The sequence below is a fragment of the Corvus kubaryi genome, unplaced genomic scaffold (genome assembly GCF_017639235.1).
Source record: "Corvus kubaryi isolate FWS band 111438036 unplaced genomic scaffold, C.kubaryi_AGA036_p1.0 split1-37296, whole genome shotgun sequence".
Taxonomy (NCBI): domain Eukaryota; kingdom Metazoa; phylum Chordata; class Aves; order Passeriformes; family Corvidae; genus Corvus; species Corvus kubaryi.
Genome location: NW_024582075.1, coordinates 18,294,888 through 18,320,205, shown reverse-complemented (window position 1 = coordinate 18,320,205; position 25,318 = coordinate 18,294,888). Strand labels below are relative to the sequence as shown.

The following is a 25,318-nucleotide window of genomic DNA, read 5'->3' as shown; positions in this document are numbered from 1 at the left end:
TATGTCCTAACAGCTGAAGGCCCTGTGTCTGAGGCAGGTCCATCACCCTTTTGCAGCATGCTTTTTAAAGACAAGTAGGGCATACTCGTATGGCACATAACTTGTGTGTAGATGGAATTCTGGTATGAGTGGCAGAGGGACTACAGACCTATGATGTGACAGAGCTTTATCAGATAGAAGGAAAAGTCTTTTCATTAAATGAAGCAATCAGTTTAGTGAGGGCAGGAACGTTTCTGCCTTTAAGCTGATCTCACCGCGGTCTGAATTTGGACCAGATGAATAGGAGCAAATGAAATGCTGTGACAGCTGCTTTACAAGTTCATCACTCAGAGCAGCCAGTGCTGAAAGCCAGAAGGGTGAAAAATCTTTCCTTCCATCCCATCAGGTGGTATAGTCAGGCTTTGCTTAGCTAGCAGTAGCTGAACTGTATCGATTTTGTTAACTCTGAATGCACTGTATTCACAGGACAACCACCTAGAGAGGTTCTTCACCTTGTGCCATTCTCTGGAAAGCCAAGTGACATTCCCCATTCGACTGATGGATCAAAAGATTACAGAGGCTTCACTGGAGCATGAATTGAAACTCAGCATTATCTGTTTGAATTCTTCACGCCTTGAACCTCTTGTCTTATTTTTGCATTTGGTACTAGATAAACTTTTCCAGCTGGCTGTACAGCCTATGGTCATAGCTGGCCAGACAGGTATTTAGTGGTTCATGGCCTTCAAGAGACTTTTCAATCAACCTAGGAATGTGTGGGAAATGGTTACCAAAATACCCAGGCTCGGATTTAGGATTTAGGGTAGTCCACTTCAGAAAGAGTTGTGCTGCTCAAGACAAAGTTTCACTGCACAATTTAATCAGGCTTAAGTTCCTGCCTTCTCTCCTTTCCCCCTACATATAAGACTTAGTCTCTGGTTGGGAGGTACATTAAACTGTGGTAATTTACTTACCTGAAAATATAGGTCAAAAAGTGGGTTGTGGTTCAACTTTGTTTGGAATTGAGTTGTTTTGCAAGTAAAACACCAGCAAAATCATTGTCCTACAACTGACACTGCTGTCTGCACCATATCCTCTACCCAAATATCTTTAGACAGAGTTGAGTGAGCACAAAATCAGAGAATATAATAGTGAACACTGAAGTGCCAGTTGCCCATAACATGTGTTAACTCTGGAAGAATGGCATACTTGGAGGCAGGGGTGTAGTTAATTTCCTATGTCATTTAGATAATCAACACTTGTCATCCACTCCGATATTTGTGCTAAAGCCTGCTAGCTTGTATTTGTCTGTCAGCTAGAGAGTAACAAGTCATAGTATTTTGTGAGAATACAGTTTATAGGAAATGTGTGAAGGCTGCTAGAAGTGTAATTAAGTGCTACAGCCTGCTTTTATGTAGTACAGAGTGACAGAAGAGCAGTGATTAGGTTGAAAGTCAGTGGGTCTGCTGAAGAGTGTTTATTGGCCTATGTAGACTTTGGGTCTGGACAGGCATAGCAATTGCTGTCTAAAACTGAACTTGTTAAGGACTGAATTGAACCTCGTAAGATTAGTTGTTGATACAAAGAATGCCCTCACCTAATTACGTTATACCCTTCAGTGCTGACTCTAATTCTTGCCTTTGTTTCACAGCCAATTTCTCACAGTTTGCCTTTGAATCTGTGGTTGCAATAGTGAACAATCTCCACAACAGCAAAGAGCTGAGCAAGGATCAGCATGGGAGGAACTGCCTTCTGGCATCTTACGTGTACTATGTATTTCGTCTGCCAGACCCACAAAGAGAAGTGGTCAAACCAGGTATTACTGGTGGAAGGGTTGCAAAAGTATTCTTTATTGTTGATACATGCTGTTCAGCATGGCACTTCTGAGAGGAGGACTTAAGGCACTGACCTGTAAGATAGCAAACACAACTTCTCAGACCCAGACTGCATACCATTTTGCACTACACTGTTCTGATACACCATTTCTTTCAGAGGTAGGTCAGGAATATCAGTGCTGCAAAGAGTAACATGGACTTGCCCCTCATAATCTCCATCCCTCAGTTATTAATTTAAGATGAAGGGTTGAGGTGAGAGGTTTCCACAGCTACAAGCAATGTTGTAACTTAATGAAGACAAATGCAAGAGAGATTGCCTAAACTGAAGCTTTTTCTAGAAGAATTCCCTTCATAAATTAAAATGGCCTTAAGATGCCAATTTTTTACTGACCTGTACATCAGTAAATTACTTTCCGTGCAAAATGACCTCCTGCCAAGTTCACCCAATATCTCCATTGCATTAAGGATGTCATTGGAGGATAAAATGCTGGATGACCAGCAGGTTTAGACAGGTGATCCTTCTCCTCTTCTCAACCCTGGTGTGGCCATACCTGGAATGCTGTGTCCAGCTCTGAACTCCCCAGTTCATGAGCTGGACACAGCAGTTCCCCAGAGACATTGGAGAGACCAGCCAAGGGCAACAAAGGTGACAAAGGGTCTGGAGCATCTCTTCAGTGAAGAAGGCTGAGAGAGCTGGGGCTGTTCAGCCTGGAGAAATGAAGCCTCAGCGAGGATCTTCAGTGTAGAGAAGGAGCTGAAGGAAGAGTGCAAAGAAGACAGAGCCTGGCTGTTTCCAGTGGCCCCCAGTGACAAGATCAGAGTCAATGGGTGCGCACTGAAACACAGTGAACATGAGGAAACACTTCCTCTGAGGGTGACTGAGCACTGGTACACGTTGGCCAGATAGGTTGCCCAGGTCTCTCACCTTGGAGATAGTAGAAAACCATCTGGATGTAGTCCCAGGCAGCTGACTCAAGGTGACCCTGCTTGAGCAGAGAGGGTGGACCAGATGGCCTTCAAAGGGCCCTTCCAACCTCAACCATTCTGTTATTCTGCTGTAGTCATTGTCCTAAAGCCTATAGGATTCATTTGATTAAGTGGTATATATTAAATGACTTACCACAAGCAGTTATGCTGTGGGAGATAAAGAGAAGTAGACCTTTTTCTGCCTTGAATATTCATTTAAATCTCCCTTGAGGGACATTTAGACTGATGTTAGGGTATGTTAAAATCTCTGAGCTCACATACACCTGGAAATTTTTTATCCTGGAAAAATAAGGTCCATGGTGGAACTGAAAACTAGATATCACTTAGTGAAATTCCTGATGGTAGTGCTCCCTGCTTGCTTGGGTATTTGAACATGGTATTAAATCATATGTGTTGTAGGTGATGTTTTGTGTTCAGGCCTTTGAATATTGACTGAATCTACAGCAAATTAAGAAGAGCTGATGGGAAGAAAGAACTATTGTGATAGTGCTGTTTCTTAGGTAGCCCTATTAATCTTTTGTTACTGCTTGTGCAATCACCCTGTGAGCTGTTGACTGGGATAATACCTGTAACCTGTCATTCAATGCCTATGTAGATTGTTAATAAAGCAGTTGGTAGTGGGTTTTTCAGGAGCTTTATGCTTTTCAAAATGCTGATGTTGTAACAGCACTGGGCAAAACTGGCTTGAACCTCGTGTTTGTCTCATATATATGTTCTTTAGTCTTGATTCAAACATCTTGCTGTGGCAGGTGGAGGCAGCAGTGCCATTTCAACAGAATCTCGTTATTACACCTTTGGACGCACTTCTGCAGTGTCTGTTGGAAGTAAACTCCTGCAGAGCCGAGTGATAAGCTGCAGCAATCCTGACATCACTGTTACACAAGCTGCTACTGATGAGGAGGTCAAAAACATCGTGGCATCCAAGGTAAGAGAACGAAGTCAAATATCTGAAGAATGGTATGGCCCAAAACCTATAATCTATATTTTGTCTTTGAGGGTTGGATTTGCTCCTTGTAAAAGCACTGTATGTATCACCAGAAGCATTTGTTGTTTATCTGATTTGGCATAGATACATGTTAAATCCCGTCAGTAAATTCTGATGTCTCTTACCAGAGGAGGGCAAGAGGTAAGAACTCTGTCTCTTGTTTGTGCCTGAGACACTCCAGAGAGGCATTTACTTTTTTTCACATGCCTCACTCTCCTGTTTTTCCAGGTATTTAAGTTCTGTTCACATCTGGTGACCTGGTCTGGTCCAAGTCATAGAGTCAGTGCAGTCACAAACCTTTCTTCCTTTTTTTGTTTGGTGTTAAATAGTTTCCTATTAAAAAAAAAAAATTTAGTCAGTTATATGACAGCAGCCCCATAGCTCTGTATCAGCTACAGTGCAGATGCCATGTGCCCAATTTGCACCTGGGTCTTTCCAAATACTTCATGCAACTACACAGTGAAATACAACTTTCCTTTGCGTTCTCATCCACGGATACATATGCCACCAGTGGCTTGCAGGACAGAAAGGTTGACAGCATCCAACAAGAAGGATTTTGCTTCTGTGATTGGTGCCGGGTTGCTGGTGTACAGCATCCCAGCCCATCTCAGAGCTTTATGAGAATGGTTGTGTGCAGCTGTCTGGGACAACCAAAACCTAGAGTTCACCATTCAACTGGAGCTGGGAAGCTATGCCTCTGGCAAAAGCAGGATTTTTTTCCCCTGTGCAAGGAGCCTGCTGCTACTTGCAGCCCTGGCAGAGCTCTACAGCAGCATGTCTGATGAGCTCTGAACTGTATCCCCCCTTGCTTTTCTTTAAGTGTTACATATGTAAATACTGCTTCTCAAGAAGGTTATTTTCAGATATATTTTTAAGTCTTTTTTTTTCTATTGAATGGCTGTGTGTCTCTCCATTTAAAATGAATAGGTACTTGTGTTCAGCAAATTAAAACAGAACTAGTAAGATACACAGGTTTGTCAATTTATTTAATTTGTTCATATGGGCATATGTATCCATCCATAGCAATTTTTAATAATGTAGATTTGAATTTAATAGCTTTATGACTTTTAATCTAATATACTGTGTCCTAGGGGGGAAAAAAAAAACCAAACCAGAGCTCAAGGCATTTTTCCAAATTAATACAAAATTAAAATGTTTGTTATTACAGCTTCGTCACACTGATAAATGTAGCAATTTACAATTGGTTACTGCTGTTTCGCCATCTTGTAAATTGGCATTACTTTTAATGGAAGGACGACTTCAAGGGGCTAATTATTTTCGATGTAGAGCCGGGGGATAAATTTACACCTTTTAAAGGGAATCGTAATCGTATCCTCCGAAGTAGAGCTGTAGTTCTGCAATTGGGCACGCGATGGCAGTGCTGGCATTTGCACCCTCCTCCTCCTCCTCCCCCCCTCCTCCTCCTCCTCCTCCTCCTGGTCTTCGGCCTCGACTGGGCAGGGGGATGGGAAGAAGGAAAGAGAAGAAGTGTTTAGATGAACGTCTGTGCATACCTTAAAAAAGTAAATAAACTTGCCCACTGTAGGTGATTTCTTCTGGGTTAATTAGATGAAGTTACTTATTAATTTACTATTATGTATTTCTTCCATCTGTGGCCCTCAGCCTATGGATCACAGCTCCAGTCGGATGTCTTACTGTGTTGAAGGAACAAGTGACATGTCAGGCCTTTGTGCAAGCACAAGACCATCCAATAAAAAGGTAGGCTACGGCTGTGCATGAGGGAACTCCTTACAGAATCCAGGGGGTCCTGGGGTAGTGCTGGCAATTAGCACTTCTAAATGCGGTGAGGGAAGCAACAGAACAAGACATCAACCACTTTTATCAAACAAGGAATTTGTGATGAAATATTGACTCAGTGGGTAAACATTACTCAAACATTTCTGCTTTGGCTCCAGAGTCTTTAGATTCTTTTTCCAGGACAGATTTAGACAAGTAGCAGCCTGTCTGGATCCTCCTTTTGTTCTCTTTATCAAGGTCTTAGAGCCTCAGTCGTTTTCCACTGCTATTTACCTTTGGATACATGTTTTTACATGTTACAGTAAACTCCATTCAGAAATATTTGCCTCCTCTTTCTTCTGTAAAGAATTTTTTTCTTTGTCCCTTTTTGTAGCTTTTAGAACCAAATAGTCCAGATTTGAATTTCCTAAAAGTTTAGATAATTGGGATTGTGTGTCTTGTGTTCAGATCTCACTGTAAAAAGTATTGTCTCCAACTACAAATGCCTGTACAAGGTCTGCTGTGGTTACTGCTCTGTCTTTGTCTCCCACCACAGAATCAATCCTTACTTCTGCCTTCTCTCAGAAAAACATGGATGTGCTAAACAAAAACACTCAGCAGGTAGTGGGAAACATAGCTGCTCCCTATCATACATGCAGACAGTGACCTGAGAATAGTCCAAAGGCATTTTCCTCTTCAGTTATCTGTGGTTCTGGATCCACAGAAAAATGGGTATCCATGTCTGTTTGCCTGCGGCATTCTTTAAATGTCATTTTGGTCAAATCTGCCGTCTGATCCTACAAAGATGCCCACACATCCCCATCCAGCTGCTCACCCTCCAGTATGGAGAAGTTTCCCACAGGGAAGATGTTGAAAATGAAGGATGAGTTGATTGAAAAGCCATTTTTCAACAGTCTGTGTTTATTATCTAGCATTTCCATGAGGAACTGGCATTGCAGATGGTGGTCAGCACGGGCATGGTGAGAGAATCAGTCTTCAAGTATGCCTGGTTCTTCTTTGAGCTCCTGGTAAGACTTGACAGTGGTATTTTACAGTTAGTTGATGGTGGCATCTAGTAGGTACTCCAGGCACAGATTCAGTTGGGTGGTAATCTCTTCGGTTATTCCTCTCCTCTGTGTAAAGAAGAGGTCTCAAATAATGAAAGCAGAACTAAAGAATTCTTCATATTACCCCCCTTCCTCACTATGGCACTAATGGCAAAGTTCTGCATGAGCTACATGAGCAGTAGTCCACAGCTTACAAAAGAGTGAGAGACACTCATCAACCAAGCCCTTCCTTTTCGGTGAATAGGTGTTCCTGTCTTTTCCGTTTTGTTAACAACATGGGCACAGTGACAAAGCTCCCCAAACTCACAGTTCTACAGAGCCCTGCGGTGATGTATGTCAGTGGAAAAAATATACTGATTCCCACTGTCAGCATACAAGTAATGCAAGATCAGGTCAAGAAATAAGAATTCCACAAGTATCACTCCATGTCTGTCATCATGAAGGGCAAAAGTTGCAAGCAGCAGCATTTCAGAACTGCAGATGCAAGGGGTTGAGGGAGGTTGATTCTGATTTCAGGTACTGAGAGTAGCCAACTGCCTGAATATGAACAGGAATTAATGTCTGTCTGCATTTGAATCTTAGACCCTCTGTTGTCATTGCCACTACAGGTAGGATTTATCACAGCAGCTCTGAGAAAAGGAGTGATTAAATTCAGGGAAAAAGAAATAGGAAATCTTACTCTCATAAACAAACTTAAAGCAGTATTTTACCTCCAGTTTGGGCATTTTTTTAGTATTCTTTTTTCTGCTTTGTAGATAAAGAGTATGGCTCAGTATGTTCACAACACAGAGAAGGAAGATACCCCACGAAGAAGCCGGTTCTCCGATCGTTTCAAAGATGATATTACCACTATAGTCAGTGTGATTACTTCAGAGATTGCTGCACTTGTAGTCAAACCACCGAAGGTCAGTGTACGACATAAGCACCATGGAGCCTTGCTACTTGCCTTGTGTTACACTGAGCTACATTTAATCTCATTTCTGTATCAGCAGTGTTGCTAGAATTAGGTCAATATTCTCACATGGACCTTAACTGAGAGTTGTGGCAGTGTAAAGGGCAGCCTTGCACTCCCTTGGCAGATGGTTTGGTTTTGTTCAGCTCAGTTCCTCAGCCTGCTTCTGCAGTGCGCAAGAAGAGAGTTCCCTTTTCTATCTACAGGAAAGGCTGAATATCCACTTTCAGTTGCAGTGATGCTTTGTGCCAGGTTAGCCAGCACATCAGACTGCAGCTCCAGGGGGACTTACTCCTTTTATCCCCCTTTGCAGTTACCCTCAATCCTACTGCATTGTGTTTAATTCCTCATTTGACTTCTCTGTAGCAGTGGGATATGCCATAAGAAGGCAGTGCTCCTTGTGGGTATTGCAAAAGCCAGCCACAAGTGATCTAACCCTTGATCTCTTTAAAGAGGCACTGGCCACTTGAAAATTGAAGACAAGAATTAAGCCACAAGTCCCATGAAAGTCTTTCTACTTTTAACAAATTGCACTGATACAACAGATTATAAAGTTGAAAGGATCACAGATTGTAATTTATATTTTAACATTGCTACTGTCAGCTTATATCACTGATGTCACTTTGGACTAGAAAAAGCTAGTGCCACAGATAGGCACTGAGTGACACTTGTTCATTCAGTTGCTGTAACCAACTTGTTTTCATGCCCCAGAGCTGCCAAATGCACTGTGCTAGCCCAGCGAAGTGCTTGGCCGCAGGGCAGGGCAGAGCAGCCTGGAGAGCTGGCCTGCTAGGTCACTTTTCAACAAGCTCAGTTTCCTGATCCACTTCTCCACATGCTGTTGAGGAGGAGAAACTGGGAAAGGGCAAGACCAGAAAAACTGGGGCAGAGACTGGCAGAAGGAATTGTCACTGTCCACCAAAAGGTTGTTCTTTAAGCTTTACCTTGAAGCTCAATCCATTGCTGCGCTTCTGTGATAGCCACATGCAGAGAAATTATTTCCACAGAAATGTTTACTTAGGGCATTAGTGACTTCTTTTTTTTAAATCAATTGTGAAATAAAAATCTGTTACATTGAAAATGCTTTAACAGAACTGTAGGCTTTGCAAAGAGATTAGTATTTATGGCTTCCTCACAAGAAATACACAGGGTTTTGTGGGTTGTTAATTCAATTCAGTTCTGATAGAGTGAGCATATAGAACCTGATTGTGTGTGAAAATTCCACTGTTGTGTTTTTGGAATTAGGGCCATTGGTTAGGTGTACAGAGTAGTAGGCAATGTGTGTCTGATTTTTAAATCCAAGCAGTGATAATCGATGTTTCAATACATGGTTGAGCATGTCAGATTGCCCTGGATTTTTACAGTGATATGTCTGGCGTAGGCTTGCCTGCCCTATAAGGTAGTGGAAAACTAGTTTTTTCTTCACCGTAGAAAAATGTTTTCCTGTGCAAATCCCAGATTGTAGGGAATATATATATATATACATTCCTGAACAGCAACAAAAAGCTTGAAAAATGAAAAAGTGAATTGTAGCCACCCTGAGGTGCTGCACACCTGTTTGCACTAGTCAGTGGTGCCAGTACAGGCAATATTTTTCTCAGTCATCTCTTCTGTCAGTTTTGAGCATTAAATGTGTGCAGAGCCCTCAGGCATCTCCACTAATTCCTCTTGGTGAACGACACAGGCTGTTGAGATTTTATGATTTAAATTGGTATGTTTGAAGTAGCCTCGTTTTAGAGGGTACACGAAGTTCTTTGTGGTTATTACTTGAGGCTGTGTATGTCTGGTAATCAGGCCAATTCCAAGCATACAAGAGCTTAGGTGCTGAATGGTGAACCTCACGGATTTATCTTACCAGTGTTTTGTTACTGTCAGTTTTACACTTAAAATTTCTAAACAAAATACTGGGCATTCCATCAGCAAAGCCAGTACAGGTTTTTATTAATATTTTATATGTCTTAAGTACCTAACCCAGCATTCTCTGATGTTCAGTAGAAAAAAAGTCGTGTGCAGGGCTGCAGCCAATAGGGAATTCAGAACAGGTCTCAAATTCCATTTCATTGTTGTCAGCCCAAAGCTGTGCACAAATGAACTGTTCATTCATCCTGTGACATTTCCCTGTGAAAGCTGTGAAACAGTTGAAATAATTTACAGAAGCAATTCTGTGCAATTTTAACAAGATCATGTGAACTGGAGAACTGAAACAATCTTGTCCTGTATTTTCCCTGAGATGGTTCTGGGACCTGACCCCTACACTATTTTTTCATTATTCTAAAAGTTTTTCCACCTTTATCTAAGTTTTATACATTATAACTGGTGTTTTTTCTTTTTTTAAGGAAAGTGAACAAGCAGAAAAAATTAATATCAGCCTGGCATTTTTCTTGTATGATCTTCTTTCTTTAATGGATCGAGGATTTGTGTTTAATCTCATCAAACATTACTGTAATCAGGTAGGCACCATGCATGGTTTGGATTGCATTTGGCTTACGTGTTTTTTTCTGTTTGATTACTTTATCCATCAAGATCCTTTGAGTTGTGTTAAAGGTCCAGGTAAATTTCCTATTTCCTATTGCATATGCAATGATATTAAAACCTCTTTTGATTTGTGATCTGCAGGAAAAAAATTGAGCTGAGGTGAAGACTCTTTTAGAAATGTCATAGCTTGCACTGCTGCAAAACATCCATGGAACCACTTTTCTTCCCTTACTTTTTACATCCCTCAGCAGTAGGGTCTGCAGACCATGAGGATCAACTTTCTGACTCCTCCAGTGCTGTGAGGACAGTATTTAGGTTTTGGGGAGTCACTCAAAATGATACATCTGTATTCTTGCTTTACAAGTCTCTCAAAACTAAAAATAAATGGTGATACAGGATGTTGTTATGAAATTATTAGTTGTATTTGATGGGGAGCATTTTCCTTCTGTTTTGTGACCTGAATGCATGCAGTTCCCTTAGGTATCTTCACTAATTCTTCACTGATGTCATTGTTGATAAGAAGGGAAATGAGAAGACCACTGATGTCCTGTGTTGCTTAGCAGGACATTTTATGACTTTGCCACAGATTCAGAAAAGTTCAGTTTGTTTTTCATTTTTGTCTTATGCAAAAGACAAAAATACAGTATCTTTCTCTTTTGGGAGAAGAGAAGAAAGCAACAATTTGTTATCTCTTGTGATAAGTCAGCTGGGGAGCAGGGAGAGAGACACCATCACTGTCAAACAAAGCGCAGCTAATGTATGGAAACTAGTCAGGTGCAGTGAGCATTTTAATGCATGCACGGCCTAAGTGTCTATTTCCTTTTCAGGGAGCAGGATATTTCACTGCATGGTAATTCAAATAGTACCAGCCCATCACTTGACACCTTTTTGTTTGTTTTTCCTAGCTTTCAAACAAGCTGAATTCACTCTCCACCCTGATTTCCATGAGGCTTGAGTTCCTGAGAATTCTCTGCAGCCATGAGCATTACCTCAATCTGAACCTCTTCTTCATGACATCCGCATCTGCTCCAGCATCTCCCTCCCTTTCCTTATCCTCCCAGGTAGTCATCCATTAGATGGTATTGCATGAATGTCACATGAGGGACATGTAGAAAAATACTTAACATGGCTCTGTATTTGGATGCTGAAGTTAGAATTAGCCACTGTTGGATCAGGGAGAAAATTTCCCACTGGAAAAAAAGCAACAGAAGAAGAAAGACTACCGGAGTACTATTGCAAAACTGCACCTATAGAACTTAAAGCTGAACGTGACACAGACACGCGTTTCCTTGAAAACATGCACACAGAAAAGGACTGTTGAGGTAGACATACAAGGTCTAAAAGGAACACAGGTCTGAAGGCCAGTTTACAGGCACACCCTTATCCCATCCACACAACCACAAGTATATATTTCAGCGTCTGTTTTGGAGAATTATGGCATGCAGAAGTACACAGCAAACTTCCTGTATGTTTGCCTTCTAATGGAACTTCTTACTCTCCAGGTGGAAGTAGATGGTACCACTATCTATGTTAGTGACTAATACACTGCAATTTTCAATATACTGGAGTAATGAATTTCTGTTGAGCCTTCGTGTTGCTTGAAATAGGATTATCAGGCTTTCTTTTTCTAATAGCAGTGTTCTTTGTTCTAGGTTTCTCCCCACTGCAGTAGGTCATGCTGTGTCTTTGTCCATGATTTCTCTGTGGTTTTTTGGACAATGTTCTCCTTTTTATTTGAACTTTATGATTTTCTGTGTGGAAACACTCAGGTATCCTGAGTAGACCGTGCAGCCTTCATCATATCTCATTTCTCCAGAAACTTGGTCTGATACTGACACAGCTCTAGATTTCCTTAATGTCAGGACATCCCATAATCTTCCTGACCATAGAATTCACAAACACATCCAAGAAAGAAATTGCTGATTGGCACACCACACAGAGTTTTGCCAGTCTTGCGCTCTTCTCATCTACATTCTGTGGAGACGGTTTCTTGGTTTTTTACAGTGGGGCAAACCCTCTGTCGAAGACTGCTCGCCTGTCTGTTTTCCATCTCAGTGGTCTTGCAGAGGTCAGGACTGGGTTGAAGCATTTCAGTGGAATGCTCCGTAATTGCCACAATGCTTGGAGGCAGGGGAATGGAATTGAAACTAAAAATGGTGGGAGGTACAAAAACACTCTGAGTAATGGAGCAGTTCAAATTCATGGCTTCTTTTTTGAGTGTCATTGCCAAAGAATTGGTTGGATGCTAAGATGTGCTACATCTCATACCTTAATAAGGGTTGTCACAGGTCAGTGACAGTAAATAATATTAATTGAAGTTTTTCCTGGTCCTAAAAGCAAGGCAGCAAAGTCTTACAGTCAGATGTCACAATACATTTGGTTAATACTAATCCTGGATGCCAAAGAGCTGGAAATGTGAGTCTTCTGCTTATGAGGATAAAAAATATCAACATAGCTCTTGTAACTAGTTCTAGCAAGTCACAGCTTGGCAGATACTAGTTTAATTAATCTTTCCTTCAAGCAGCGTCACCAACTCTCTTCTCCTTTAGGAGTAACCTGTGAAGTGCAACCTGCGCAAATCAATAAGGCTTTTGTGGCCCTTGCATGATTTAATGCACCGGCTGACTACCCTTGCAGTAATTTTGATCTGTCTGCAGGAGTGCGGCCCAGCTTGAGTTAGACTTTCAGTAGAAATATGGCCTTGTGAATAAATCTTTTGAAATTCTTTGAGAGAAGCTAAATTCACTTAACTGGGTGCTCTACACTTCAACATTATTTCAGACAAACATTGTACAGCCAATGCCTGTCTGTTTGAGGTTGAATGGGAGTGGGCCTGAGTACAACTGTCCAAAATACGGGGCTGCTAAGAGACCAGGGTTCATTTGACCCAGTATGCTAGAAGACAGCTGCCACTGTGTGGTATACTGATACTGCACGTATTTGGGCTCAGGGACTATTCCCAGGTGACTGACAGAAATAATGGGAAGGAATACTGAAGAATATAAATTAAAAGCAAAATTTGGACTCATAAAACCCAGTAGCTGCAGTGGGGAGTAGCATCTAAGACTTAACGCTCACCTGATCATGGGACAAAAACATTCCAGGGGACCTATGATTGGAGAGGCTAAGAAGTTCACAACACATATATAGCAGCAACTTTCCATTCCTGGGCTGACTGTGTATCAGTCACAGCCATAAGTTAGAGCAGATTGAAGGCTTGTCTAAATTATGCCAGCTACCAGCAAGCTCAGCCAAGGATTTCCTGGGCAAAAGGAAACACTGTCCACATGTCTTTCCTGACTGACCTTCCATACTAGACATCATGGGTGCTGAAGAACAGTGAACAGCTTCTGACACCAAAGTCCCTCTTAATGTAGAAGCAGTTTCTTGCTCTGTGATAGCTAATGGCTACTCTGCAACGATGAGAACAAGAATGGTAAACATGGAGAAAATTCTGGCTTTGCATCCTGTCCAAACTAATGAATACAGGGTAGGAATTTTACATCTCAAAAGGTGTAAAATGAGTTGCTCACACAGAATGGAAAGGATGACATTGCATCCTAGCAAGCAACTCATTTGAAATCAGATGCTTTTAATTTCACCGACAGATGTCTTTCTCCAAAATGTCCAACCTTCTTTCAAAGTCTGTGGTTTTCCTCTGGTAGAGACTTTTTGTTAGCTACCTTGACTGTGACTGTGATCTCTTTAAGAAACGTTGGTCTTGGAGATCATTCTTTAACACTTCTAATATATTCCCCCAGAACTCCAGCTCCTGCTCTAGTTTCCAGGACCAGAAAATTACTGGTATGTTTGATCTCTCAGCTGAATACCGTCAGCAGCACTTCCTGACTGGCTTACTTTTCACTGAGTTGGCAGCAGCACTGGACGCAGACAGCGAGGGGTGCGTATCCCAGTTTGAAGATTTTAGAATGGGATCAGGTCACACTGTTACTCTTGGCAAGGTCATAGTTTGACTCCAGGACGGTCCTGGTTCTCCCACTCTTTTCAGTTAGTTGCTCTGTAACGTAGCAATGACTCAGTTATGGTTTTATCTGCAGTATGTTCCTCCTAGTGAAAAAAAATACATGATTTGTGGTGGTAGTGTTGGCTAAATACACAAATTGAGAACACAAAATTTCAGTTGCTCTTCCCTCTAAAACACCTCTGTCTTTGTCTGAACTTAAGCATTTAGCTAAACTTTGGCCAGAGTTTGATGCTTTTCCTTAAGCATCTCTCTTTACCACAATGAATTTTTATGGGACATTTGAAAGACTTGGGTGCTCTTTGATTGTGGTGAAGTGTCTTGGAGATTTAAGATACCTATCATTTGCAAGGAACAAATCTCTGCTTAAAGAGATTATTGAGTGAATATTGGTGTATTAATTCGTTTCTTTCACCTCCTCTCTGTTTATTAAATCTTTAACTTATAACTGATTAGTGCATGATCCATGAAGAGAACTTATGGATGGTTTCTGTGCTAACAGGATTAGCAAGGTGCAAAGAAAAGCTGTCAGTGCTATCCTTAGCCTGCTGAGTTCCCATGACCTAGACCCACGTTGCTCCAAAAAAGAGGTGAAGATTAAAATTGCAGCTCTTTACCTCCCTTTGGTTGGTATAATTTTGGATTCATTACCGCAACTCCATGATTTTACAAGTAAGACCTTTTTGCCTTTCAGTTTCTCAGCTTCTAAGAGGGACTTGTCTAAATAATTTATCAAACATAAGAGATTAGTCTAGTAAGGTTGAATATTTCTTTACTTAGAAGTAAACTGGATTTTTACAGACAGAAAAAAACTTCAGTGCCCTCACTTCATGAGGAAGTGATAGACGAGAGATATCTCTAAGTACTCCTATGTATCTCTTAGTGTAAATTTTATGACCTTCCAAATAAAGCCTGCAGGGTCTGCAAGAAATATTTAGCTCTAGATATACTTAACAGACAGCAGTGAAGATACTGATAATGATACTGACATCATGTTACACCAAAATTATAGAAATAGGATTGTATTCTCTTTTTCTGTTGCTTTTTACTGCTACTAACATGACACCAAAATTGATTAGTTAAAGGTATAAACATTGAAGAATATATTTTTGTCACTGGTTCTGAAAATATTTTGCATTTGTCATAACGAAAACCTTACTAATATGAAAGTGTTATTTAGCACTTGCAATTGGGTAAGGTGAAAGCATTTACTATACATTGGCTAATCAGATCTCACACCATTCTTTTAATCTAAGTATTATCTTTATACTGTAGATGAAAGAGATATTATGAAGAAGCCCAGGTGTACCAATATGTCTGGGTTTTAGAGTGTCTTTCTTTTGAGAATCTGTCACAAGAGGCTGTGATCGCATTCTGAACACATAGTGTCCAGCTGGTGGCTCAGCTTCTCTGAAGAACAGAACTTGAAAAACACAAAATGGATGCTCAGAATCGGACAAGATTTTTACAAAGCTTAGATATAAGTAACTTTATTTGCTGAAAGTGATGTCAAGAACCAGCAGGGAATAGAAGCAGTTAGATGCCTGAAATAAAACTTGCGTTTAAGTCAGCAGGCGATATTGGATCTGTCGACTGTTAGCAGACTTCCATACTTCGCTGAATACCACCAAGTCCATGTCTAGTTTCTGTGCTTCTCCTCTTGACTGAAATGAACTGGAACTGGATGGTTCCAAGTCTTACAAAGCACTGGCTTGGCTTTGAATGTCAGAGATAACCTCATGTTTGCTTATGTATTTTTAATTTTTTAATAATTTGGCAGTCTTTGCAGATGGCTGCAATTTCTCTTGCTGATGCTGTGCTTCTTTCACTGCTTGGTACATCAGCCAGACAGTCTCAGGGATGGAGGTGCCAATTGTTTTGCTAGGTTACAGACCAGTGGAAAACTGTGACATGTGAGCAGCAGCAACTGGATTGCTCCTGATGTTCCAATGGGATATTTCAAATTTAGTTTCAGATATTCGCAGTGGAAAGGGACGGACAGGAAACCCAGAAGAAGAACAAGAGTCTGCAGGTGCAATCAACCAAAACGTGGCCCTTGCCATTGCAGGGAATCAAGTCAACATCAGGAACTCTGGAATATCTCTGGCATCCCTGGTGTGTACACTGCTCTGCCAATCTCCTTTCTTATATCTGTTTTCATCTTCCTTTGTTTTCTCCTTTTATCCTTTCTTGCCACTAATAGCTACGGTCATGAGAAACTGCATTTTTGTTTCCTCCAACCCCAAAGAATTCCTCATATTCCTCCTGTCATCTTCTCCTGTTGTCTTCTAGTCATTTAATTACTGCTTTACCATACATTGTTCACTTTTTTCCTCCCGCATGCCTATTTCCATTTCCACACCAAACCTAAACTCATTTTCAGATCAGCAAATGCCACTGTGGCAGCCCCACAGTTCCAGTCTTACCTGAATCTTTGGATTCAGGTGCTTCTTTTTCTCGATGTATGTCCTTCCTCATGTGCTTTTTTTATCTACTGTGCAATTTGGCTGACGCAACTGTATGGCAGGAGGGAAGCAAACAGCTACAGAATCTTTTTCTACACTATTATAAGGAAATTAATATACAAGCATGTAGCAAATTGGTGCTTCTCTCTGTGTTTCACTTGCATTTAACTGGTCCTTTCACTATTTACACATACATTCAAAATTACAGTAACTATCACCTGGAAGAGGTCAAACTTACTGAAGTTCCATCCTGAGATTCGATTTCACTGAAATTTAAATAAGATTACTTCACCCAAATGGCCTTCCTCCCCTTTTTCTTCTTTCAATTGACATTTACTTTGTCTGCTCCTAGCCCTATAGACAGAGTGCCACATTAGGTCCTGATACTACTCGCAACCTTTTGATCTGTTTCCTCTGGATCATGAAAAACGCTGATCAAAACATAATACAGAAATGGATTGCAGACCTTCCATCCATGCAGCTGAACAGGATTTTAGACCTCCTCTTCATTTGTGTTTCATGCTTTGAGTATAAGGTAAGTGAAACAACACATGGTTTTGTTGTCCTGGTTTGGTTCAATTTTTTTCCTTAAATTCCATCTGTCCAGAGGAAATTCGTTATTGACAGTGGTTAAATTAGCACTTTTCTAATCTAGACAAATTAGTTCAGATAAAATAACTGACAGTAGCCATCAAGCAAAATGCAGCTGAAACCTATGAGGAAGTCCTATGAAGGTGTCCTAAACCGTTTAATTATTTTCTTTTACCTGGGTATTTGAGGCTATTTCTGGTGGGAATTATACTGACCGCTCCTGCAAGTACTGGACAGGACACTAAGGATGACTCTTTAGTTAAGAGCAGGGACTTAATGTCAGGACTCTTCTCTCTGAGAGGATCTGTCTGAAACAGCCATCTCTCTGAACTTTAATTTCTCTCTCTGTAGTACTGAACTGCATCTTTGTTTCTGTTAGCAGGACATATTGTACCTCTTTCCTCATTTGCAACATTTATTAGGCTTTATGCATTAGTCAATCATATTCACTGCTCTTTGCCCTTTCTACAGGTCTCTCCTGTTGTGTCTCGTTCCAGAGATGTAATTTGGTCTCATGATCAGAAATGGAAGCATTGGTGTTGATTGCTTTAACTTTGCTTTCAGGGCAAGCAAAGCTCAGATAAAGTTAGCACCCAAGCGCTCCAGAAGTCACGAGATGTAAAAGCCCGATTAGAAGAGGCTTTACTGAGAGGAGAAGGAGCCAGAGGAGAAATGATGAAGCGCTGCAGAATACCAGCTGGTACTTCATACCCCTCTACCCCCATTGCCTTTTGAGAGGAACTCAAGTGGCTGTAGACATAAAGAGTTTGTTGAGTTTTTGCACACTACCCATTTTCACCTTTGTCAATTTCACACCCTTTTCACCCACAGTCCATTTCCTTGCAGACCATTCTTGGTTTTGCATGGATGAAAATATCATTAGCTTTCAACTATCCAAGGTGTAGCTAGGACTGAGCTCTTTTCATGTGAAGAATATGAAGTCAAGAAAGAAGTTTCAAGATGTTCTAAAAATTAATATTAATGTCTTACAAAGAGCCAAGAAATGGTGTCAAAACTATCAGTAAAAGCAAATTGTTCATAGCAGAAAAGTTTGCTTCATTTAATAAATGGAAAATCTGTGGGTTGGTTTTTGTAGGCATTAAGCAAGTTAATGCTCTAAAAATCCTAAACTAAAAAAGTGATGGGTCTTTTTACTAGAGCCCTGAACCTGTAAGTTGAATGGCTTTAGTTGTGACAGACTGTTACAGAAATCTATCTCCGTCTTTTGGTGAGCTAGCAGACTTCAGATGTCCCCTTTTGTTTTAATATCACTGACATACGTTACACTCTAAGGGAATGACAGATCAGCAGGGCTAAATGAAAATCTGCGCTGGAGAAAGGAGCAGACTCAGTGGCGGCAGGCAAATGAAAGACCAGATAAGTAAGTAATTTAATTACTGCATACTGCTTTTATTAGAACCAAGCTGCTTGGGGTTTTTATGTTTTGTTCTTTCTCCTAGGATGTTTTATTACAAAATCAGCAGTTGCAATCCTTTCCCTCTTTTGTCAAAGAAAAAGAAAATGTTTATGTAGCAGAAATATCCAGCTGTTGCTGTGACACAACAAAGGAGTCACAAATACTTGAAGGAGAATTTTAAATAGCTATCTGCAGGTTTTTTCTTATTATTAACAGTGTGGCAAACACTAGTTAGTGATAGAGCCATATCAAATACTCCATGGAGGCTTGCTACAATGTTTAATTTGGTGTTGCTCTTGGCTCCTCAGTATATACAGTACTGTGGTATATGTTTTGCCACATTAAATCAGCTAAGCTGTGTTTGACATGCTGTGTTAATATCGAGAAGCACTGTTAGCAGGAGTCAGGGAAGATAGTGCTTTGGGATTGTAGCAGCAGTTATAAAATATGTGTCATGTCAGAGAATATCCAGTCAGCATGGGTAATGTACAGAGCTCAGTGGTTGCTGGAAATAGTTCAAACACCTATAAAGTTCACTAAATTTGTTCAGTTCTTATTCATATTGGGACTTCTGCCCTTGTTATACCACTAAACTTTTGGCAGTCCCTTCTGGTTTTTGTAGCTTTGAGTCATTGTAGTTAATAACCATATGACTTCCCTGATTTCCTTTCTTGGCCCTCCTCAGAATTATCTGTTTGTGCACTAAAGGATGGCTCTTTGCTCTTCTGGTTTTATTTTTGAGTAAATGAATATAGCAGAGCAGCTATACATCTTGAAGCCACTCAGAAGTGTGATTGTAAGGGTGTTGCTCCAGCCACAGAAATGCACCTGAGGAACTTTGGCTGATGTCACAGGATCTTTAGTCTCAAGCTCAAGAGAGCAGCCTCTTGCCAGGCAACAGCACTTTTTTGAGCAGCGTAGGAAAAAGAAAAAAGCCTCGTCTTTGTGTTTCTGGCACAGAAGAGATGTGTGAAAATGCAGTTTTGTTAGTAGCTGCTCCTGTGCTTATTGAGCTGCAGAGGAACTGTGTTCCAGACCTTGTCCTTAAGTCTCAGCTAAGAAAGTATCATGTGTTGCCCTACCACTATCTCCTGTCTGTTATAAATATTTCAGTTCTCTCTTAAATGGCCTGGGACACTGCTGCATGGACTTGCTGTCTTTGGTTGTCAACAGTCTCAGGAATCAACATTTTAAATTGCCTACATTAAACAATGCTTCTATGGCACTGAAGAAATTTCCACTTTGGCCTAGTCTACCGTTTTTACTTTTTTTTTATGGATTTGTCAGATCAGTTATCCATTATTCCATTTTGGAGTTTTGTGTCCTGCTACAGGCAACGCATTCAGAAATTACAGCATAGTTTACTGAACAACTGAACATGGTATTAAGTAGCCATTATGCAGATGACTACTAAGGAGGAAAAGCATCTCTCTGAACTGTCTGGAGGCCTAGTTTTCAAAAGTCCCCTTTGCGACTGCTCTTCTACAATAGCAGCTTTGCTGATTTCACTCCATAGTTTTTAAGAAACACTTTGGAACACTACTGTCATTGTTTGCTCTTACAGGATCATTCAGAATGGTATAATATGTATTCTGGCTTTGTTTAAACAGCAGGTCATCTAACTCTTGGAGTACTCTCTGCATGCTTTAATTAGAACTCCTTTTTGCAGGACAAAAGCTGAGCTAGACCAAGAAGCGCTGATCAGCGGAAACCTGGCAACTGAAGCTAACCTGATCATTCTTGATATGCAAGAGAACATCATTCAGGTGAGAAACAGTAGAGCTGGCTTAGTACCAATCCCTGCTCCCTCAGAAGCCAGTGGAAGCAAGATTAAATTCTCCTATTGTTTCTTAGACAGTGCAAAATATTTTGAGGATCTTCTGTAAACTTGTATAGTCTTGAATAGAAAAAAATTCATAGGTAGGGAGGAGAAAACTTCATGCTTGGAAACCTGTTAGTAGAAAAGCATTTATCTACTAGACATTTGTTGTACCGGACATTATTTTCACGTGACACCACTCATACAAGCTCCCCACTGTTCTGGTTGTGGGTTTGATCAGAATGTACCAGTATGTCTGTTTAGCCTAGATGCTCAGGAAATCAAGGGTGCAAGGGGAAGGATGGTGCTTGCCCTCCACAGGATCAGTTCCTAATCCAAAGTACATGAAGGATTGGAAAGAACAGAAACGGAGCTTCAAAAATCCCTGCAGAAGCTGACTAAGCTTAAAAATGCATTGGAGGTCTTCGGAACTTCAAAAATGTTTGGGGCATTTTCCCCTCTGTCTTCTTGATCACTACAAAAGTGCTTTGAAACATCTCTGAAGCAGATGTTAACAAATGAAAAAACTGCAAATTCTAAACTCCTGGATGTCTCACCGACTGGAGAGCAGAATTTCAGTTCCTGTGTTCCAGTTCATTGCTGAATTATCTCATACAGTTATTGTTTCTCTCCTTCATATGCAGGCAAGCTTTGCAGCAGAATGCAGAGATAATCTCTTGGGAGGAGTTTTGAAGGTCCTGGTAAATTCTCTTGGCTATGATCAGAGCACCACTTACCTGACTCACTGCTTTGCTACACTCAGAGCACTCATTGCCAAGGTATGCTCCTAATACACTTTCGTTTTCATGCTTCCAGTCAAGTTAGTAGAGCAGCGTTTCTAGAGCAGAGTTGTGTGAACTCACTTACCACTTTTCTTTGACATTTATTAAATATATCTTGCATATGTAAATACAAATTACTATCTATAGGGTTGTTACAGGATTTCTACAGCTGTTGTAAGGTTATTTCATGGACCACACAAGATGAAATAATTAAATCTGAATAATCTTGTGGGTTTAGCAGTCTATTCTTAAATATATAAGATTTACTAATAAAAAGGTAAGCGATTCCATTCATTTTATTTCAAATATATTCTGATTTTTATTAGGAGTCTTAATGCCAAGAACCACACAGAATTCCATAAACTCCAATTTAAATTGTTTTAACAGCAAGGCTAGTTTCCAATCAGATGGGCAGCAGAGAAATCAAAACTCATGAGAGATTGAAGGCATCATTCTAGGTTTCTACTTCTCAGACAGGTTTCAAAATTCTAAGTAGATTCTAAGACATTGACAGTTTTCTTCTTTGTTCTGCCTGAAAACTAAGCCAAATCGTAATCTCTCTTCCACTTCTCTATCACCAATACAAAAACTCAAGATCAGAAAAAAAAACCATAAACAAAACAAACAAACCAACCCAGCCCCCCCCCCAAAAAAAAACACCCAACAAACAAACAAAAAAAAAACCCTAACAAAACAAAAACCCCAGCAAACCTTAAGACATATATGAGGACAGAAATTGACCCAAAGTAATTTTTTTTCATAATAGAGGTCATAATATGTTGGGTGCTTCATAAGGACTCTAAAATCTTTTTTAAATTCATCCTTCTGCAAAGAAGAGCAGTTCCACTAAAGAAGAACCCATTAAATGTTTATTTTCCCTAAACTATTCTAAAATACAAATAAGAAACAGGATACTCCTGTCCAATTAATGCCTGTCTCCTCTTAAATGCAGATTGGCTGACAAAGCCTAATTACAGGGTAGATATCTGAATAGTTATGAAACTAATAATTATGTTTTCATTTCACTTTATCTTTAAGAGCTAACTTCCAATTACAGTAATGAATTTTGTGAAGCAATTGTTATTCTCATTGAAATAGATCTCGTAGTTAAGGTGACTCGGCTCTGTATTTCATGAAGCAATCATTCCAATTATTTCTATTATACTGTGAGCATATAGATGTTATTTTACAAATAAAAATGATAAAACCCTGTTCCAGCAGGCTTGTAATATAAATTAGACACAAAACAGTGAGATAATGGACTGAAGAAAGGCTGAGAACTGGGAAACTGGTCTGCAAATTGAAAACCGTATCTTGTGTTCACTCACACACCTTTACCAGTCCTGTGTATGTACATATGGTACTGGTGCATCTGTGCTGTCTCTGCTGAGAGTTTCTCTGGACAGACATCCTGCCCCCTGAGTTTATTGCCTACTGTGTGCATTGTGAAGACACCGTAAAGGAGGGTCTGGCATGAAAGCTGGGCAGTGGAAGTTTTGTGGCACACCATAGGAGGAAGAACATGTTGGAGGCCTGGGGAAGGGTAGGGCATTGGTGCAAAGAGCTAAAAATTGCTCCATATACTTGAGGAAGTATTTGCATGTTTCATCAATCATTATGTATTTCTGAAAATAGCAAATCTCCACACTTCTAAGAATTTAGCAATATTTGATCTTTTCAAAAGCTTCTGGAGCCATTATACTCCGAGTTTATTCTATCTCTCTCTTTCTTTCAAAACACAAAGGCTATTTTCAAACCCTTCTTTCCTGCAGAAAATCTTAACAATGGAATCTACAGCATCAGAGGAATCAGAAGTCTGAATAAAAAGGAGTATAAAATGTAGTTTTTGAAAACTTCAGACTTCTTCTGAATCCTGTGACTTTTGTGCATTAGGCTAATGATGTTTTAATGGCTAGAAGTGAGAGTAATAAATGTTTTTGTCTCTTTCCCTTAGTTTGGAGATTTGCTGTTTGAAGAGGAGGTTGAACAGTGTGCCGACCTGTGTCAAAGAGTTCTCCATCACTGCAGCAGCAGCATAGATATTACACGGACTCAAGCCTGTGCCACTCTTTATCTCCTCATGAGATACAGCTTCAGCTCTACCAGTGTAAGATTTTGAGAGTCGCAGTATATTTTGTGCCACCTTTCTTGTGATCAGTCGAAACAAAGACTGAAATTGCGACAGCAAATAGTATGCATCTGCAGATAGTCACCTGGTCTGCTGTTTCACATTGAGCCAAGAGAAGTGCTAGAAGTGTAGGGGGAAAGTAGCTTTAATTATTGTTCACTGCTTTGATTAGGGAAACGTGATTTTTTTCCTGCAACATGTGTAAATGCACCTTCAGATGGAGCAACAGTAGGCCTCTGACAGCAAAGACTGTACAATGCATAAGCAATACTCTTCACATTGTCTTTTTTTTTTCATTCCTGCATCAGAACTACTCAGTTTAGTTCTATTCTAATGCAATTGCAACCTCAGTAGAACTCATGTATACTTGTATTAATGGGAATTCTTCACCAGCTCCTTGGTGTTAGGACTAGACTCTGATTTTTACCGCACACATGGAGCAAAATACATACATTATGCATGTAGATTCATAATGTTCTAGCAGAAAAGGACATGCATTAGCCTTTTGGATAGCATCTGATCTTGCACAGAATTTCTTTGACTAGTTACTGCTTTAAAAGCCTTGGATATGTAAAAAGCATAAGCTTTGCAGAAAGAAAATACACTGCAGACACACCATGAGCTGATGGGTGCAGTGCATCATCAGTTGAAGCTCCCAGAGGTCTTTTGCTTCCCAGATTTGTTTCCAGAATGTTTTTCCAGTCATGCTTCTTCATCTATTCCTCTGCGTGGTGTGATCTACACGGCCACTGGCCTGTGCAAAAGGGGAAAGGGGAGCTTCTGGCTTTCCCTGTCTCAAGCATGCGTACATATTTCAAGGAACATTCTAGCCCCAAAGTACACACATGTCAGAACTAGGGGTCTTTGGCTTAAGTGGGTAAAACATGATTAGGTTTGATGCACCGGAAGCCACTTATGTGAGCAGTGAGTCTACTGCACTCAATCTGGTCAGGAGAAAATGGGTTTAGTTTATAGAGGATATGTGAACTGCAGTGCAGCCATCATTCTTTCATGTCTTTGGTTTTTTCTTCTGGAAGAATTTTTCAAGAGTGAAGATGCAGGTGACCATGTCACTAGCTTCTCTGGTTGGAAAATCACCTGAGTTTAATGAGGAATTCCTCCGACGATCCTTGCGAACCATCCTGGCCTATGCAGAAGAAGATACGGATATGCAGGCCACTCCATTTCCCATTCAGGTTCAGTCTTTTATGGCATCTATGGCTTTTATCAAGAGCTTTAACATAGGAATGTGCTTGAAGCAAGTTCTAGATCTTGGTCTTCTAAAGCAATGAAAATAAGGATGCGGACATTATTGCATGAGTTTATGTCTAGCACAACAATAAGTGGGGAAGAACTGGATGACATAATTCCATAAAATAAACTCTTAAGAATTTCCCCTGAAATCACATTACAGGAGAATCATCTCTTGGTTTTGAGTACACCTTTCTCCTAGATCCCAGCAGGAACTGAGCCCTCTAAGAGTTTCCCAAGATGAAATTTGATTCATGATATTTTCAGACAAGTATCATCAGGGAAACTTCTCTCTCTTTGCCAACTCGTAAGGTGTCAGCAGCAATAATAGAAAATATTTCAGACAATTGTTAAATGCTTTGCTAAAATTCTTAGAGTAACTCAGGTTGTGCTGAAAATTTACAAAAACATTTGGTTTCAGATCAAAGATCAATTAAAGCTGAACTCCATTAGCACATTTGATTTTTTTTCTTTCAGAAATAAATAGATCAAAGGATTTCAGCTCATTTTGATTAATTAAAACGTGTGTGTAATATTTGCTATGTCAGCAGTCTTTGCCACATTGCACAGAGCTGAAAAAAAAATCCTGACATTTTCTTTGGGTAAAAGAGGCTTAAAGGGAGTAACATCATCAGGTGCAGATGCTGTTATTTTTCCAAAACGGAAAAAATAAACACCTGACAATTGCACATTGATTTTTGTATTGCTTCAGGTAGAGGAGCTGCTGTGTAATCTGAACAGCATCCTGTCAGATACGGTGAAAATGAGGGAATTTCAGGAAGATCCAGAGATGCTGATGGACCTCATGTACAGGTGAAACCATTTAGAATTGCTACTGAGAAAATTCTGCAGTGAGGTGAGCTGAACTA

The 25,318-nt window shown here is 40.3% G+C and overlaps 1 protein-coding gene across 4 annotated transcripts in view; it reads left to right on the top strand.

Moving 5' to 3' along the window:
- DOCK8 (dedicator of cytokinesis 8) overlaps positions 1-25,312 on the top strand; it is a 76,395-nt gene extending 51,083 nt beyond the window's left edge. For all 4 annotated transcript variants that reach the window (XM_042013014.1, XM_042013015.1, XM_042013016.1 and 1 more), the window contains 19 exons: positions 466-700; positions 1,628-1,792; positions 3,548-3,723; positions 5,407-5,502; positions 6,453-6,548; positions 7,343-7,492; positions 9,876-9,989; positions 10,920-11,075; positions 13,776-13,915; positions 14,499-14,668; positions 15,966-16,111; positions 16,814-16,996; positions 17,617-17,752; positions 18,346-18,433; positions 20,139-20,235; positions 20,933-21,067; positions 23,025-23,177; positions 24,236-24,394; positions 25,162-25,312. In XM_042013014.1, coding sequence (XP_041868948.1) covers positions 466-700; positions 1,628-1,792; positions 3,548-3,723; positions 5,407-5,502; positions 6,453-6,548; positions 7,343-7,492; positions 9,876-9,989; positions 10,920-11,075; positions 13,776-13,915; positions 14,499-14,668; positions 15,966-16,111; positions 16,814-16,996; positions 17,617-17,752; positions 18,346-18,433; positions 20,139-20,235; positions 20,933-21,067; positions 23,025-23,177; positions 24,236-24,394; positions 25,162-25,266 — 2,700 coding nt within the window. In that variant the 3' untranslated portion in view covers positions 25,267-25,312. The remainder of the gene's footprint in view (positions 1-465; positions 701-1,627; positions 1,793-3,547; positions 3,724-5,406; positions 5,503-6,452; positions 6,549-7,342; positions 7,493-9,875; positions 9,990-10,919; positions 11,076-13,775; positions 13,916-14,498; positions 14,669-15,965; positions 16,112-16,813; positions 16,997-17,616; positions 17,753-18,345; positions 18,434-20,138; positions 20,236-20,932; positions 21,068-23,024; positions 23,178-24,235; positions 24,395-25,161) is intronic.
- The last annotated feature ends 6 nt before the right edge of the window (positions 25,313-25,318 follow it).